Raw genomic sequence first — 17,745 nt, 5'->3', positions numbered from 1 at the left:
TAATGGCCAGTTTTCAAGTCTCCACCACTAGAATGGGAGTCCTTTGAGGGTGGACTGAGCCAAATCATTTTTGAATCCCTGCTGCCAGCACAGGACCTAAATGCTACATGTGGGCTGGTGGAATTAATGAAGGAAAGAATACACAAACGAACAGTTCTGATAAGTACCCCCATCACTGCTAGGGCCCTGAAAAGAAAAAGAACAGAGACTCAGGCACACTCAAGAGTTTCTCGAAACCAAAACAAACCAAACCTTTAACCGGTTTAAGAGACTAAAATTACAGGAATTAAACACAGAAGGCTAGTGGGCAGGGTTGGATGAAGCATTCTCTGGCCACTAAAGTGAGAGGCAGGGTCAGCCCATGGGGCCTGGGAGGTGGAGGAAGGATGCTGGGGACCAGAGATAGGGAGATACTGGTAGTCTTCCTGCCTTTCTGGGACGAGATGATTTTTTCATGGTGGGCTTACTGATATTCTCCTCTCCTCTGGATGTCCCAGGCCTTTCAAGAGGCAGGCCTGGGCGGGGGTCCCAGGAAGCGCTAGATGCCCCCCAGCCCCTCCACCCCATGGACCTGGAGCCCTTGCAGGAGGGGGAAGTCAAGCAGTGGCCCAAAGACACAATCATCCTCCTGGTTTGGGACGAGGGGCTCTGGGGTCCCCAGGGGGCTGTTCTGAAACCAGACGTTCTCATAAAACTTGGGGCTGGGAGTAAGGCCCCCTAGGAGGGGCTGAGTAGAGTCACAGCGGAGGTAGTGCCCTGGACCTGGGCCTGTGGGGCTGCCCAGCACCTGCCCATAAAAGACCTGGTCGTTGGTGCTAGACGGGGGCTGGGGCTGGGTGGAAGGTGTTCTTGGGTCCCCCTGGAGCACATAGGCCTGGACCAGGGTGGGGAGGCCACAGGTCCCTGAGCTGTCGTTGGACTCCCAAGGCCCCGGCTTCTTCTCTTCTTCCTCCAGTACTGTGATCTTGGTGATGGGTGGCATGCCGGGGTCCCGAAGGCTAGGCAGCTGGAAGGCCTCCTGGATACAAGGACGTGGGGTGAGGGCATGATTTATCTCGTAGTCATCCCAGCCACTGTGCCTTCCTGCGGTGGGCCAGTTGTGGGGATATTCCTGCTGCTCTCTGCTGGAGCCCAAAGGGTGACACTTGCAAAGCACCTCATACATTCCTGACGCGTGCTATGGGCTTCAGACTTAGCTCGGTGCATGTCTCCAATGATTCTGTGTGAGATTCACCTCAATTCACAGTGAAATGGCTGAGGCTTTGAAATGGGTAGAGCTGGGATGCAAACTCGGATCTGCTCTACTCCAGAGGGAGGGCACCTTGCTAGGAAGTGATGGGAAGGCCTGAAGACTCATCCTTGGGGGAGGTTCCTTTTACTTTGAGCCTGGGCCAGCGCCCCCGGCCCCATTTCCCTCTCCCATGGGGGTTCTTACCTCAACCATGATGGTGGGCACCCAGGAGCCCAGGCTGCTGTGGGCTGGGTCTGGGACACTTGGCCAGAGGGGATTCTTCCTGCTGGAGAAGAAGGCAGGTGAAGGCTGGGTCAGGCATGCCCCCTCCCATCTTGCCATCGTTTCTCCCACCCGCTCTAGCAGTTGAAGGCTCCCTAGTACAGAGAGAGGTAGTGCAGGGCTGGAGCCAGGCATGGGCCCCGACGCCTGGGAAGGCAAAGAGGGACCTGGACAGTCCCGCTCCAGCCTGCAGTTCCCTGTGGGCAGGGGTAGCTAGGTGGTAGGTGTCTTGAGAGGACTCACCTGGGTCTGCAGCAGAACCGGGAAGCCCCACAGAGACAGATGAGCAAGACCAGGAGGCCAAAGAGGCCCAGGAGGATATGCAGCTCAGACTCCTCTGGGGTGAGGGGAAAGCCAGAAGAGATTAGAGTGCATGCAAGTGGGGCTGGGCCTCTTCCCTCAGATTGGGCTCTGAGGGCAGGAATGGGCCTCCTCCCTCAGCCTGGGCTTCATGGGTTGGGCGCAGTCTCCTCCCTCAGACTAGCAGATCCAGGCAAGGCCTCAAAATGAGGGATCCGTTGGGTGATGAACCTTCCCAACAGCCTTGGCTGGCCAGCCCCCTGCTCTCCTTACCTAGGGCCAAAGTCATCAGAGTAAGGCTTGTACTATTGGTGGCCCCGGCCTTGCTGGAAGCCATGAGGCGTACGTGGTACAAGCTGGCAGGTTCCAGGCCGTGGAGGACCAAGCCACGGGAGGAGGCATTCAGGGTGGTGACTGGGAGTAGAAGAGAATGGTCAGCCTGGGCCCAGATGCCGAGGCTCCCTCCAAGGCTGCTGGGCGTCCCCTCCCAGGCCTTCTGGGACTGTGAGGTACTGAGCAGAGACTCACAGAAGGACTGGTCCTGAGCGTTGGTCCAGAAGATGGTGTAGTGGGTCAGGGGGCTCTTCCCCAGCTCAGGGGCCTGGGGCTCCCACTCCAGCTGGGCCCAGGTCTTGCCGATGTGCTTTAGATGCAGCTCTGGGGTGTGGGAGGGGGCTGCCGGAAGAGAGAGAGGTGCAGGGGCTGACGGGGAGCAGGGAAGAGTGGAGAGCCTAGCTGGACATCTTGTGGCTCCCCAGAGCCCAGAACTGAGCCACACTATGGCGGGGAGTGGGAGAAGAGAGTCCAAGGGGACCCATGCCCAAGCCTCATGTTGCCAGCACCTTTGACTGAATTCCACAGACTGCTAATAAGTGGCTAAGTCAGGATTTGCACTTGGTTCTCTGACTCCAAAGCCTTGCCGCCTGATTTCTGCCAGGCTTGATTTTGTTGGGCTCACTATCTGATTTCTGCCACTCGCTCTCTGACTTTATGGCGGGCCTTCTCTCTAATTTCTGCCACACAGGACACTTGATTTCTTTCAGGGAAACTGGTTGATTTTTGCCAGACTCGCTTCGTGACTTCTGCCCAACTCACTCCCCAGTTTCTGTCACCCCAGTTTCTGACTTCTGTCCGGCTGCAGGGGTCCACTGTAAGCCAGGGGTCACCTTAGGGTTGGGAGAGGGTCTCCTGTGGGTCAGAGGTGGGGGAGGAAGGAAATGTTCCCTCATAGTCCTGATTGTGGGGTCCCAGGCAGGCGTTGAGAGGGGAGGATTCTGGGAGGGGCCTGGTGGCTGACGCACCCATCTCTTGGGAGTAGGCATAGATGTGCTGGGAGGGTCCCACGGTGTCCTGGTATAGAGGGGTCACGGTGATCTCGTAGAGCTGAAAGGGCCTGATGTTCTCTGTGGAGCGAAAATGGGGCAGGCCCCCTGGTGAGGGGCTAACCTCTGCAGATGATCAGAAGCTAACCTCAGACCTCCAGTGGGGAATAACCCAGGCCTTGTGCTGCAGGGCTAGCCTCGTCTATCTCTTCAGATCATTTGATGGACGTAAGGGCAGAAAAGGAGGAGAGCTAGGAAGGTGGCAGGGCAGGGCTGTGAAAAGGGAGGATCTGGCTAGACTGGGGGAAGAACTTCCTGATTCTGGGGGTATGAGACGAGACTAAAGAGCCAAGAAAGACTGGGGAGTCTGCTTCTTCTGTAGGGGGGTTCAGCCTGCCCCTTGCTTTCTGCCTGACAAACACTGCCTCCTTGCCTCCCAGGTCCCCAGGCCTGCCTCACCCTGCAGCAGCGTCCTGGAAATGTTTCCGTTGTGTTCCATCTTCCAGGTCATATTGCTGCTGCTGGGGCTGGGGGGACCCAGGCCCCACGCAATCACATAGCCCCGAGGCCGAGGGCTGGGGGGCTCCCAGCCCACCCAGAGGCTGTGGGGATCTCGAGCTGTGGTGTGGAGCCTGGTCAGGGGTGGGCCTGGAGACAGGGTAGGAGGTGAGAGAGCAAAAGCAAGAAGAATGCGGGTCCCAGAGCCAGAAGCCTGGGTTCAAATCCTGGCTTTGTTACTTACAAACCGGGTGGCCTTGAGTAAGTCAACATCAGGACCTCAGTTTGCTCCTCTGTAAGGGTCCTGGAGCAGATCAAATGAGATGATGCCTAGAACAAGCCTGGCACAGTGCCTCGTGCCGAGGAGTGTCTGACAGGGATCGGTGCTAACGCTGTGTAGTTCATGGTCTGTGCGGCTATGGGCCTTGGTACGTGTGAATTTACTGAGTCCGCTAAGAGTCCTAGGAGGAAGGCGCTACCCTGGCCCCAATTTATCAAGGAGAAAACTGAGACAGGTTAAGTAATTTGCCGAAGGTCATGCGGCTCATAAGTTGGAGTACGAGCTCTTGTTATCGCTGGTGTCACCTTGTGAGGACCCATGTTCAGGGGAACCTGGGGGTGGTGGTGGCCGATCCCCTGAGAATGAGCAATTAACGCAGGGACCGTGTTCCAGCCGGGAAAATGTAGGGCTTTCTTCCTATCTTCTTTGGCAGAATGGACTGTGTGTGTGTGTGCGTGTGTGCGCGCGTGCACGCACGTGCATACACGCACACGCAAATGCATGTCTATGAGCGTCTGCACTTGTGAGCGTGTGAGTGAATGGGAGCGTGTGTGGTACCACCACCAGCTTAACTTGGTTCCGGCTGATGATAATGAGAGTAGCTAACACATACTGAGCGGGAACGTGGTGCCAGGCACATGTCTTAATGGATGTGACCTTCACAACAGGGCTTTGAGGTAGGCACTGGATTGTCCCCCTTTGCTAGGTGAGTAAACCGAGGCCAGGGGTCACTTGCCTGGGTCATACTGTTAGCAAGTGACGGGACTAGTTGTGAACCCAGGCAGTCTAGCCTCTGAACGTTACGTGCTCACCCACTACACTCTACTAGCCGCCAGCGCCCTTTACCTCTGCTCTCCAGGAAGACCACTGGGGTGGGATGAGAGGTCCCGGCTGTGTTATAGGCCACAAGGACCACCTCTCGGGCTTCCGAGGGCAAGTGGAAGGTGCAGCTTAGCTCCGTGGTGTTGCAGAGGGCTGGGACTGCCCCAGTCTGGCCTGGTGGTCTGACCAGGTACCCTTGGATCTGCCCGCTGTATTTGTCCAAGGGCACTGGCTGCGGTGGACACAGGAAGAAGAAGATAAGGGGTGGGGGCGCACGGCTCATCTTGAGTGGGGAAGGGCTTCTAGATGGGGTGGGTGGGTCATAGGAACTGAGCCCCCACAGGCTGGGAGCCAACCTTCCTCCCTCCCTTCCTTCTTCCCTGTTCCCCATGCCAGGTCCTAGGAGGGAGGAAAGGAAGGAGCAGGTTGGCACTTAACCATTCCCTGAGCTGACTCTTTGCCATAGGTGAGTCCTACATTGTAGTCTCTCCAGAACGATGCTACCCAGCTTCCTAGGTGCATGCAAAGTGCATGCAAATCACATACAAATGCATCCAAACCTCCCAGAACTGTTGGAGTCCTGAGCCCCAGCCCACAGGGATCTGTCTGGGTTGGGAGAAGTCTCAGGGGTGGAGGGATGGCCTTCAGAAGGGGTCACCTTCCAGAACAGCTGCACATCCGCAGTCCTGGGGTCCAGCTGCCTCTGCCGCCACCATGTGTCCAATCTGACGATGGGGGCTGGGGACGGAGCAGGAAGAGGGGCTCAGGGAGGGCCCCAAAGGCTGGACTTTGTCCTGATGGCTGCTCCTGGCCCCTCCCCACCCACTTACCCTGTTGTGCGGTGGTCAGTATCAGGCTAGGGCTCCAGTCGCTCCACTGGCCAGGCAGGGGCCAGCGGACACAGCGCATTTGCAGGGCGTAGGCTGTGGACGGGAGGAGCCCACAGAGCTCATACTGGAGGGTCTCAGGGAGCAGGGGGCCCACCTGGTGGGATGGCCGTGGCTCTGAGCCTGGATCCTTGTGCCCTTCAGGCCCAGCTCAGCCACCCTCCCCTCAGCCACCCCCACTCCAGGCTCTTGAGGTTGCCTTCCACCTCACCAGGGCCCAGCTGGCTTCTCCGAGCTGTGGCTGGTGGCGCAGCTCGCATTTCTGTTCTATGTAGAGGCTCGGCTTCCATAGCTCCCAGCGCAACAGCAGGCAGCCTGGCTGGGGTGGGGCCACCTCAGGGCTGGGGGCCAGGGCCCACAGTGTGGGAGGCTCCAGCTTCACTGTAAGGAGGAGGGGTTGTCAGAAACCTTCCCTGCCCCATCCTATAGGGCTCTGCCTTATTCCTGCTTCTCTCTTTGCCTGTTGTTCCGTTTTCTGCCCTGGGGTCTCCACCCCTGGGGTCTCTGTCAGCCTGCTTCTTTTTTTCTCCGTCTCTCTGTGTCTCTTCATCTCCATGTCATCATGTTTCTGGAGGTCTGTCTGTATATATGTGTCTGTCTCTCCCTAGGTCTCTGTCTCATCCTTCTGCCCCGGGGCCTTTGCACTCGTCATTCCCTCTGCCTGGAGATCTTACCCTTCAGATATCCAGCAGCCTGCTCCCTCATTTCCTTCAAGGATCTTCTCAAATGTCACCTTCTTAGTGAGGCCACCCCTGACCACCTTACTGAAAGAGCAATTGTCCCCCACCCCCGGCTTTCCCCACCTCCCCCTCTGTGTTAACTCCCTCCTCGTACTTCTGGTTGCCTGACATTCTATTTTATTTATTTTGCCCACTAGAACGTAACATTCCAAGGGCAGGACTTCTGATATTTCGTTCAGGTCTCCAGCACCTAGAACAACGCCTGCCTAGTGTGCCGTGGGCACTTCAAGAAGCTCGCTGAAAGAACGTGTCTCCCTGCCTCGGTGTTTCTCCCACGTCTGTGTGTCTGTGTCTCCGTAGCTCTGTCCCCATCTGCATTCCACTTCGTCTCTGTCTCTCTCGTCTGCCTCTATCTCTAGGCCATCCAGGATCTCCTTGTCTGTCACTGGGTCTGGGAGTCCCTCTCTGTGCCTCTGTGGATCTGCCCATTGTGGGGGCCTTTCCCCTCCCCCACACCCAGCGTCACCCACCAACATCCATGGGAACGAGGCACAGCTGTGGGGACTTTCCAGTCCCTAGTGCATTCTCTGCCTGCACCCAGATGCCCATGTGCTGGTACAACTGCAGGTATCTGCGTGGGATAGAGCAGTGGCTGTCTCCGTCCTTAGGCACGCAGTCAAGGATGGAGTCCTCTTGGGTCTGGCAGTTGTCCCGGCTCCTGCCAATAGGCCAGGCTTGGGTGTCTAGCAGAAGAAGAAAGCGAGGCTCCCTTCTCCCTCCCGTGTTTGCCTCTGGCTCCCCCAGCCCCACTCCCGCCCATGCCCCACCCCAGGACCCAGAGGAACGGGGCCAGAGACCCCTCCTTACTTGAAGCTCTTGAGGGTGAAGTTGGTGGGCAGGTGGTTGTGGGGTCCTGGCTCCCACTGACAGATGAGGCTGTTAGTTGTGAGGTTCATGAGGCAGGACAGGTTGTGGGGCGCGGCGGGAGGGTCTGCCCGAAGGGTGGGGAGAGTGAGGGCTTGGAGTAGGGCCACTCAGAAAGCTCTGACTGGAACCAGTTATTTTCGTTTCCTTGCTCGGGGTTGTTCCCTCTGGGGTCACCTTGTCTACTCGCTCGCCTCCTTCGGGGTGACCCTGGAGGGGCATCCCTGGGGCAAGTCAAATTATAGGCATGTACAGGGCGGGCATCACAGAGCCTCCGACCCCTTCAGCTCGGCCCCCTTTGACCGTGACCGTGTAGGTCTGGGTTTTCATCCTGGGTTTGCCATTTATTAGCCATTGTGATCTTCATGTCATTTAGCCGCTCTGTGCCTCAGTTTCTTCATCTGTAAAACGGGGCGATGGTGATATGCCTACCCCCCGGGTAGGGCTGAGTGACTCACTATGTACAAAGCGCTCAGGGCGATGTCTGGCACATGGCAGGTGCTGTGTAAGTGTTTGCTCTACTCCTAGTGACTCTTAACAAGGAAACCTGGTCTTAGTTCTCTCCTCATGCACTGGCTTGGCATCGTCTCCTTGCTTCTCAGTTTGAGCAGAGGGCTGAGACTGAGTTGCAGAGAAACTGAGAGCAGGCCCAGATGGTAAAGTGTGTCCTCCCTGGGCACACCCTCCAGTGGCTGGGTAGTTGGGCTTATGTGGCAGCCATATGGAGTAGTGGTTACTACAGTGACTTCAGAGCCACGCCGGCTGATATAAATCTCGGCCACATCCTTATTCGCCTGTGCCCCTCACCAAATGAGCCTCAGTTTCCTCATCTGCAAAAAAAAAGCACTCCTTGCTTGTAGGGAAGGTTATCTGATACCATGCCCATAATGTGCTTACTGAGCAAGTGCTCGGTGAATCCTAGCTCTTATTCGTGTTGGCAGGAGGGCACGGAGGCGGAGTGGGTAGACGGCCGCAGGGACTTACAGCCTGCCCACAGCTCAGCCTGGTCCAGGATCTGCACACTGTTGCCCCAGCGCAGGCAGCAGGAGAGAAGGTCCCGCGGGCGGTTGAGCGGGGGCAGCGTGATGGTGGATTCCTGGCTTCCATCTGCCAGACGCAGCTGCCTCTCTCCGAGCTGAAGCTGTGTTCCCAACTTCCACAGAATCTGTGACTCCGGGCCCAGGTGGCTGCAGTTGGGGCTGATGGTGCAGGAGGCTGTGATGGAGTCCCCCAGGCGGACAGTGGAGGTTGGGAGGCTGATGTGCCCGCATTCCTCCAGGCCTGGGGTGGGAGAGAATGGGCCATGAGTCACCCCTGTGCCTGGCAGAGCTGGGCCAAAAAGCTAAGTCTTTGGACTCCTAGACACTCAGGGCCCTTACCTTCTTGCCTCCCCGCCGAAGTTATGGGGGCTGGAAAGGGGAGAATGTCTATGGGGACGGTGAGGGGCTCTCAGGGGCAAAAGAGAGAGAGAGAGAGAGAGAGGGAGAGAAAATGATGTGTTGATCAATGCTTATCAACTGACTGTACAAGAAAGCCACATCCTGATTTGTAGTATGGGCTGCTTTCCCTGGTGTAAATATTTCCCACCAAGACTGATTTTCCGGCCACCCGTGTGACATCACTGAATGTGAACTTGGGAGGAAACGTGCACCCTTAGGTCTCGCAAGCCAGCTCCAGCACACCGCAGGACAGAGACAGGTCCCCCCTGCAGCACCCTCCCCAAAGGTGGTGAAAACGGTGGTTGGAATGATAGGCAGCCCACAGCCCCAGCTCTCCGAATTCAGATCTGATTGTGTTACTGCCTCCGGATCACTGCGCTTCAGCACTGCAGCCGTGCGGTGGGTAAGAGCATGGATGTTGGAACTAGACCGTCTCAGTTCAGAGCCTTGTTCTATTGCCTATTCGTTGTGTGATCCTGGTATGTTACCGAGGCTTTCTGTGCCTCAATTTTCTCATCTGTAAAATGGGGATGAAAAATAGTCCCTACTTTCATGTTGCTGCAAGGATTAGATGTAATGACATGCCAGGCACCATCAATGTCTTTGCTACCACGATCATGATGAAAACCCAGGTCCTTCTCAGGGCCCTCCTGGCCTTGTCCATGCTACGCCTCCCAGTTCTAGCTCAGACCACCCCCTCTCGTCGGCAGTCACTCTGGCCTTCTTCCTATTCCTTGAAAATGCCACGATCTCTCCAATCTCCAGATCCTTGTACCCTGCTGTTCCTTTTTCAGGGGCTCTTTTTTTCCTCTCTCTCACCTGCTTAACATTTAGCATCTTGGGGGAACCAGACCAGGGCCTGATCAACCAGACCAGGCCAAGTGCCCTGAACTTTCCTAAAGCTCTTTTCATCCTTCCTAATTACGGAGCCATGTGGTTAGTTGTTTGTCTGTCTCCCCAGAGATCAGGCCAGAAGTTCCGTGAGGCCAGAGACCTTGGCTGTTTGGCTCACGACTGTATTCCTAGAGCTTAGCACGGAGTAGGCTCTCCGTGAATATTTCTTGTCTAAACAGATAAGGCAGCGCTGCACTTTGCCCCCCCCCCCCCCACATGCCTCCTCTCCTCTGTCATGTGTTCCTGGGCCTGTTTTGCCGATGAGGAGGCTGAGGCCCTAAGAGGAGAAGGGATTCTCCCAGGATCACGAAGCAAGTTCATGACTTTCGACGTGGGGCTCCCATCACTTCACAGACTCAGAATTTCAGACTGGAAGGGACCTCGCAAAACTGTGCACTCCAGAACTCCTCCAGGCACTGCATCCTTTTCAGCAGGGCTGAGGGTGGCCTGCTTTGTATGGCTTGCCAGCGAAGAGTGGGTTTTACATTTTTAAAGGGTGAAAACAGAACAGAAAACAGATAAGAGCATGCAACAGAGACTGTATGTGGCCTCCATAGTCCTATCAAGCAAAGTGTGCTGGCCCCTGCTGCACAGCCTCCCTGTCAACCCTGGCCTCGGCTTGCATATCCCCAGAGATGGGAAGCTCTCTACCTCTCAAGATAGAGTTTCCATAGTTGGGGAGCTCTGCCTGGGCTTCCCGATTCCAGGATGAATCCTGCCTCCTTGTGGCTCCCACCCTGATCTCTTTGTTGCCCACGAAGCCTGCAGGGGACTCAGAGCTTCCTTCTGACAGCCTGGCAGAGATTTGCAGACAAGGCCTGGGTCACCCAGCCCTTTCCAGGCTGACCAGCCCAGGCCCGCTCACCATTCCTCATGGATGGTGGTTTGCCCGCAGAGTTCTGTGGGTGGGAGCCGGCTACCCCACATCTGTGGCCCAGCCTTGATTCTCTGGGAACCCCAGGAGCAGTGTGGCAGTGCAGGGAAATGATTCCCACCTCCACCCACTCTGTCTTTCTCGCTGTGACTCCTCTCCCTCCCCACGGCACCCCTATCCCCGGCCACACTCACTTCTGGGGAGCAGCAGGATAATCAGGGCAGCTCTGGTCAGGCTCCAGGTTCCCAGCTCCACCATAGTGCCAACTTGGTGCTCACCTGGAGGTAGAGGGGGATGGTGAAGGTCATGGGCTTCGGAGTAAGAGCTGAGCTTAACCCTTGCTCTGCCACAGTGTGGCTTTGGCCAGGTGACTTGACCTCTCTGAGCCTCAGTTTCTTTGTCTGCAAAATGGAGGTAACAACAGCCTATACTGCAAAGGGCTTTGGGAGGAAGACAAGAAATGGTGCAAGACGAGGGCTTCGCATAGTGCCTGGCATGTAGGAAATGACTGTGTGAGTGACTGCCACTGTTGTTATTATATTTGCCTTCCAGGAGAGAGCGGGGACAGGAGCGTCAAGGAATAGCATTCTTCCCCCTTCCCTTTTATCTGAGCTGGGCTTGCACACAGGTAGTTTAATAGGAAGGATCCCAGGAACAGTGAGGGGGTGGGGAGAATGATCACAGGTAAGGAGGGAAAGCCGACATAAGGGTGTATCACAGACTTGGGGCTCCATCCTGCTGGAACCTTCCGAGGAGCCGTGTAGAACACACGTCAGAACTATCCACCCAAGGGACAATTTATCCCTTGAACAGGAGGGAGGATGGGAACATTCATCTACTGACTTCTATCCCCCATCAGTCAAGGGCTGTTCTTTGGGGTGTTAACTTCCTGGCACGTCCAGGTTGCACACGCGTGAGCACTAGGCATGTTCTCCTGAGTGAGCCATGCCAGAAAGGTCAGAGGCGCCCCTTGGCGGAAAGTGATAATTGCATGGAGTAGCTGAGGCAAGGGGCTGTTAGGTTACACCTGGGGGAGGCTGGCCTCTGTGGCGATGGTGGGAAAGGGAGGACACGGGGGTCCATGCACCCCCGCTTCTGGGCATAGACCTCTGGAGGTTTTCTGGGGCCAGGTGCCCTGTGGTCCTGGCGACAGTGCCTGCCTGTTGGGAGCCTCCAGTTTCTGTTTCTGGAAGTATGCCAAAGGTATTCTGCCATGGCGGGCTTCTAGCCTAACCTTCCATTCTGCTCCCATTGGGGTCTTGGGGCCAGGCACCTGCTTCTTCAGCACTAATTGGCACCCTCGGTGGCAGGTCAGTGGAAATCACTGTCTAGCTGAGTGTACATATAGGAACACATGCATGTAAGTGGTGTCCCAGCAGACCCCCTGTGCTCAGAAGGGGGAAAGCTTCTCTCCTTTTTTCTCTTCCTCCCAGGCAGGGGTATGAATAAGAACTTCCCAGATACCCAAGGCAGGGGCCTTACCCCAACCCCTGGGCTATTTGTATACACTTCGGTACCAGGATGCCAAGAGACTGCTAGCCCGTAAGTCACTTTTTTGCAAATCAGGAAAAGAGCGCCCCTTCCTCTGGGCAGATGCAGGCTCACACTAAGAACTGGCAACTGAAGAATAGACTGGATTTCAGCTTCTACTTACTCCTTAGCTGGGCAGCTTTGTGCAGTGAGAAACCCGCACCACTGTTCAGAGCACCCTGGTCTACTAATCAGTGGTCGGCAGCTTTCTTACTACATTATACCAGTTTGATTAGCATCAACCGCCCTGCCTTCCCCCCCCCCCCCACACACTTGTTGGGGAAGATTTAGCCTCCTGGGCCCAGATTTTGGGACACTGGTTTCCATTTCTTTGTGCTTTTGATCATACCCCAGCCCTGCTGCCCTAGCAAGGATCAGCATAAGGCCCAGCCTGTGCCCAGTGAGATACCACTTCATCCCTGTCCTCTGACTCCTGTCCACAATGGGTAGCCAAACCCCACCCTGAGAGGCCGGGCATCCTCCCCCTGGGTTGCTGCTGAGTGTCGGCATGTCTGACATCAGTCTCTGGTCCCCCACTGCAGCCCTGGGTGACCCCTACCCCAGTTGAGAGTGTTGAGAGTGATCTGGGGTCTGTTGGAGCGTGGTCTCACTCTCTGGGGCCCGGTATGTAGACAAGTGGGGAGTCCGGCTCTGAGTTAGACCAGCCTCCAGCCCCGACTCCGCTACTTACCAGCTTTGTGGCCTTGGACAGGTTACTTCACCTTTCTGAACTTCAGCGTCCCCATCTGTGAAAGAGGGAGAACGTCAGCACCCCGTTCTCAGGGCTGTAGTGAGGATGCACTGAGAGGGTCTGTGATAAACGCGCTCAGCGCAGAGCCTGCGTAGAAGAAGCCCTCGGGGACCGTTGGTTGTTTTCACGGGCCATGAAGCGGGGCACTGCATCATGGAATCCAGAACCCTCCTGGCCTCCTCTCCCGCTTATAGGCTGTGTGGTCACCGCCCCCCAGGACCGCCACCTTGCTTTGATCCGTGTCACACGGCATGGCTTCAGAGCCCCATTTCGGGGTTCCCTACTTGTGGCTCCTTGGGACCCCAGTCTCGCCTTCTCTCCAGCCATCTGCCCGGTTCTCCCGCTCAGTTCCAGTCGAACCCGCTGCCTCCTGGAGGCACTGCTATCACCCACGTCTTCCTGCTCTCCTCTCCTTTCCCTGCACTCAGCCTTCTCCCCTGCTCTCCCTTCCCCAGCTCACACCCTCTCTCCCCTGTTGTGTTTACTCTCCTACATGGAGATTCTTTCTGGGGGGAAGGAATCTGGGACTGATTCTTTCTGAGAAAGAAAGAGCCCAGGAGATAAGGACGCTGACCCAGAGACCCCAGCACTCAAGGCTGAGAAGCAAGAGGTCCCCAAAAAAGTTTAAGATTCAAGAGGAAAATGTAAGAGATGGGGGAAGGCACAGCAAGACTCTGAGTCAGACAGAGAGAGACCCAGAGCCCAGGCCAGGGAGGGGCTGGGGAGGAAGACAGAAACAGGGGAGACAGGGACGGGCTGAGACACAGGGTCCGAGACAGGGACGCGGAGAGGGATGGCGATTGTGTCCTTCCCCGAGCCCAGCTTGATGTCCCCAAAGAAATATTCGGCTATTTATGACTTCCCCGATGCACACCCCTTACCCCCAAAGAGGAGGCAGCCCTGGTCAAAGACATTCAGTGTCCAGGGCTCCTGGTTCCCAGGGACCAATCCGAAAGGCAGGAGCCCTGGTCCCAGGCCTGCATACGGGCATTTGGCAGAGCTCGGGGGAGAGTGGACCTGGGACTCGTCAAGCCGGAGATGCAGCCCTCCTTGGGGATCCCCTACTCACGCTGGAGCCTGCAGCGGGCACCCGCCTGGAGGACCGCCCTGGAGAACCGTCTCTGCTCTCCTTTTGAGGGCAAGTTCCTGAAAACAGCCGCAGGCCGGCTTCTCTCCCCAGCCCTGTCGTTAATGGCTCAGTCTGTGACAGGCCCAGGAGCTGTGGATTGCAACACCTGCCCGGCCTCCTTCTCTCCCTTGCGCTGTCAGTCGCTGAGGCACAGGAAGGAGCCTGGGAGGGAAGCCGGTGGGGCCGGGCAGCCTTCCTGCCTCGGGGGTCTCAAAGGGGCCGGGGAATGTGGCAACGGTGTCCCTCTCCCCTGCCTCCGGATTTCCTGACCTCAAAGCTTTGAGGCTGGCCAGGGCCCAGGCTTCAACCCGCCTGGGTGCCATTCCCATGGTCCACTCCTGGGGGAACATCAGTCAGAGACAGACCCTGGCTCGAAGACTCGCTCGGCTCTAAGCCTCTTTGGCTCTAGCCTTGGGGCTCTGATCCTCCCAGTACTCTAGGCGGCAGCTTCTAGGTTACAGGAAATTTTGTGACCCAGCACCTTACTCACAGTGCCCCTCTTTGCTACATTTTTCACCATGGACAGGCGATGGAGAAATGGGGATTCTGGGAACAAAATAAGGGGATGAGCTGGTGAGGCTCAGCCTTCATATGCTCACTTGAAATTGGTTTACTCATCGGGGCGCTTGGGTGGCTCAGTCGGTTAAGCGTCCGACTCTTCATTTCGGCTAAAGTCATGATCTCACGGTTTGTGAGTTCGAGTCCCACATTGGGCTCTGTGCTCACAGTGCAGAGCCTGCTTGGGATTCTATCTCCCTCTCTCTCTGCCCCTCCCATGCTCTCTCTCTCTCTCTCAATAAGTAAAATAAAAATAAGCTTAAAAAAAAAAAAAGAAATTGGTTTACTCTCAAGCATTCTGCTACCCTGAACATTTTTTGATTGAGTGAAGTAGACTAAATTTAGCGTCTTCCATTGTCTGTATCCATGATTCCCCCGAAACTGTTTACAAATAATTTTCTGTGCATTTTTCCGAGGAGGGTTCAGACTGTTCATAGTTTGTTGGATTTATGACCCAATAAGATTAGGTGCCAACTGACTAGGAGAGTGTCCCTAACATATGATCCTTTTTAGAAAAAAGCGGGCTTCTGAGTCTGGGGTGAGGGACAGACCTGGGCTGCAGTCGAGGCTCCAGATGGAAATACCCAACTGTCTGTGGCAACCTCCCCAAGATGTCCCATAGGCCCCACATTCTCAGCAAATCCTATGGACTGTTCTTTCAAAATATAACCAGAATCCCAGGTAGACGGATATTCCCTATACAGTTCAGCTTGGCTCTGTGTGTCAATATATTCATGATAAAAAGTTGGAAAATATAAATATCACTTAAACCAATACCAGTCAGGACAAACCACCCTTCTCTCCTACTTAGATCCTTCCAATAGTCCCCTTCTTGGTCCCCTATTTCCATTTATCCTTGTCCCCCACCAACCTGTCTATTGTACCTTCAGGAACTAGTGTGATACTCACCAAAAAAAGTTGGTTCACGTCAGCCTCTGTCTCAAACCCCCAATGGCCCCCATCTCACTCAGAGTCAAAGTCCAGGTTCTTTCGATGATCTGCAAGGCCTCACCCAACCCTTGGGGGGCCCCATTCCTTCCCTGGCTCCTCTCCTATTGTTCTTTCCCTTACTGCTCTGCTCAAGCTACTCCCTTTTTCTTGAACTTGTTAGGCTCCCTCCTGCCTCAGGGCCTTTGCACCTGCTATTTCTTTGCTTGGATTCTTTCCCCCCAAATAATGACAGGAGTCACTTCCTCCCCTTCTTCAGGTCTTTGCTTAGATATCACCTCAGTGAGACCTTCTCTGACCACCCTTTTAAAAAATTGACCCCCCTCATTTCCTATCTCTCTTTTCTTCCATATCCCTTTTCACTGTCATTGGCTTTCTCCACCCCCCACCAGAATGGAAGCTCCACGAGGGCAAGGGTTTTAGTCTCTTTTGTTCAAACCTTTTTCTCCACTGTCTTCAACACTGCCTGCTATCTAGTGAGCCCTCAACATATTTTTGTTGAATGAATGACTGAATGGATGAATCTTCCCCCCACTTTGCCAAACCTGCCCCCAATCCTCACGTGCCTCATTTTGGTAGAGTATATCACCATTCCCACTCCTCCCAAGTCACCCACCCCAGGGGCCTAGGAATCCTTCCTCATACCTGCTTCTCCACACTCCCACATCCAACCAGTCCTTAATGAAGGAGAACGGGCCTTCGGTTCATCATTCAGAAAACATGCTCCCAGAACAGGTGCGGGGGTACAATGGTGACCAAAAGCAGCTTTCATTCCTGCCTTTATGGAGCTCTTGGGCTTGTCCACAGCTCTGAAATTCATCTCCTGACCCTGCCTTTGTCAGGTCTCCCCACCCCTCACCTGGGCGTGCCCCAGCCTCCCCGCGGGCCCCCTGTTCTGGGCTCTCTCACTCCACCCTTTGTCAGCACCTGGCAGAGTGAGCGGTCCTACACGCAGGCACGGGTGACTATGCCAGTCCCCTTTCTTCAGAGGCCCTATGACGCACCCTAATTCCTTAACGGGACAATCAAGATACCCCACCAGCTGGCCCCCCCTCCCTCTCCTGCCTTATCTGCCTCCGCTTCCCCAGACACATTTTTTCCGGCTGTAGTCGTGTAGGATTTGCTTACATCTTCCTGCCTGCCCCGGGCTCTGGAACACCTCTCTGTGTTTGCTTTTGCCGAGCCCCTGGTCGCCTCTGGCTGGCTGAGTCCAGCCTCTGACCCCGCTCAGACCTCCAGCCTGCGCTGGGCACCTCTCTGGGCTGGGTCAGGTGCCCTCCCTCGTTGGCGATCCTGTACTATTGCTGTGGGCTGTTGGCTGTCTGCCTCCTCCATTAGACTGTGAACTCCTTGAGGGCAGAAACCCTCTTCCCATCTCCGCCTCCAGCCTCGGCACAGAGGATTCCCAGTGAGGATCTATTGGACTGCAGAAACTCCCTCTCCAAGCCTCCATTTCCTTATCTGCCACAGAGAGAATAACTCCTCCCAGGGGTTTTGGGAGGATTAACTGAGCTATGGGAGGCATGAAACCCAGTGTGCTAACTAGCATGTAGTAGGTGTTCAGTAAAGTTCCTTTCCTTTTCCCATCACTGCACAGTTCAGTGTTTCAGAGCAGGATTTTCCTGCTCATGTGTGCTCCATTCTCCACTGAGGACCTGCACCAGGAAACAAAACTGCAGCAGCTGAAATGAAAGTTAGATTTAAGGAAGAACTTTCCTCAGGGCGAGAGACTTTAGAGACATTATATTAGCATAGAGAGGTCAAGAAAGAGAGGGGCTGAGGAGACTGCTCGGGTTTGCCACTTACTAGCTGTGTGACCCCGGGCAAGGTGTGGAACCTCTCTGAACCTTGGTTTCAGCGTCTTTAAAATCGGGATAGTAGCGTTTGCTTTATGGCGAAACTGGCGAAAGAATGCACGTGAGGCCTGTGGCACAGAGCCAGGCACACGGTAAAGGCTCAATAAATGTGTACTCTGGTGAGAGCTGGAAAACACGAGACACATGTGGAGTCCACCCCTCCATCACCTAGTGTCTGCTTTGTGGATACTTCCTCCTCCAGCTCTCCTGCTGGGGCGAGGGCCCCCTCCTCCATCAGACAGTGACCTCTGAGGGCTGGAAAGCCCAGTCAGGGAGCCCTGGCGAGGGCGGCCCTCCTGTGGGTCGGATCGGTTCAGTTTGTTATTGCCTGTTGTGCATGGGGCCAGGGGGTGGGTCAAGGAGCAGCCTGTTCCTGAGGGGCAGGAACCGGTGGGCCAGCCAGGGTGAGTGTCCGGAAGTAGAGGCTATGCTCATCCGCCGGGGCCTGGTTTGGCTGGAATATAGCAGTCGGCTGAGATTGTGCAAACAGGTCGTTGTGCAAACACGTCCCTGTGTGTGACCTCGATTGTGCAAATAGGT

The 17,745-nt window shown here is 55.6% G+C and overlaps 1 protein-coding gene across 2 annotated transcripts; it reads right to left on the bottom strand.

Annotated features, from left to right (window-relative positions):
- Positions 1–209: 209 nt before the first annotated feature.
- Positions 210–13,938, bottom strand: CSF3R (colony stimulating factor 3 receptor). Of its 2 annotated transcripts, none has more exons than XM_019430234.2 (17): positions 13,784–13,938; positions 12,655–12,709; positions 10,628–10,711; positions 8,211–8,507; positions 7,170–7,293; positions 6,833–7,020; positions 5,834–6,003; positions 5,566–5,719; positions 5,394–5,473; positions 4,760–4,967; positions 3,595–3,783; positions 3,115–3,216; positions 2,342–2,488; positions 2,087–2,227; positions 1,757–1,850; positions 1,436–1,514; positions 210–1,018 (listed from the first exon to the last, which is right to left on the bottom strand). In XM_019430234.2, exons 3-17 carry the CDS (start codon positions 10,689–10,691, stop codon positions 539–541), a joined length of 2,517 nt encoding a protein of 838 aa, XP_019285779.1. In that variant the 5' UTR covers positions 10,692–10,711; positions 12,655–12,709; positions 13,784–13,938; the 3' UTR covers positions 210–538. The 2 variants fall into 2 exon arrangements, with proteins under 2 accessions (XP_019285779.1, XP_019285778.1); XM_019430233.2 differs by having other exon boundaries at positions 1,436–1,517; positions 13,784–13,937.
- Positions 13,939–17,745: the final 3,807 nt, after the last annotated feature.

Source organism: Panthera pardus, unplaced genomic scaffold (assembly GCF_024362965.1).
Source record: "Panthera pardus isolate Hobbes unplaced genomic scaffold, ASM2436296v1 HiC_scaffold_11, whole genome shotgun sequence".
Classification (NCBI taxonomy): domain Eukaryota; kingdom Metazoa; phylum Chordata; class Mammalia; order Carnivora; family Felidae; genus Panthera; species Panthera pardus.
This window is presented reverse-complemented; position numbering and strand designations above follow the sequence as displayed.

Excerpts from the sequence above, each read along its gene's own strand:
- CSF3R (XM_019430233.2), bottom strand. The coding sequence starts at position 10,691 with ATGGTGGAGCTGGGAACCTGGAGCCTGACCAGAGCTGCCCTGATTATC. Across the intron at positions 3,217-3,594 it reads TTCCAGGACGCTGCTGCAGG|AGAACATCAGGCCCTTTCAG; the intron begins GTGAGGCAGGCC and ends TTCGCTCCACAG. Across the intron at positions 1,851-2,086 it reads TCTGATGACTTTGGCCCTAG|AGGAGTCTGAGCTGCATATC; the intron begins GTAAGGAGAGCA and ends CCCTCACCCCAG.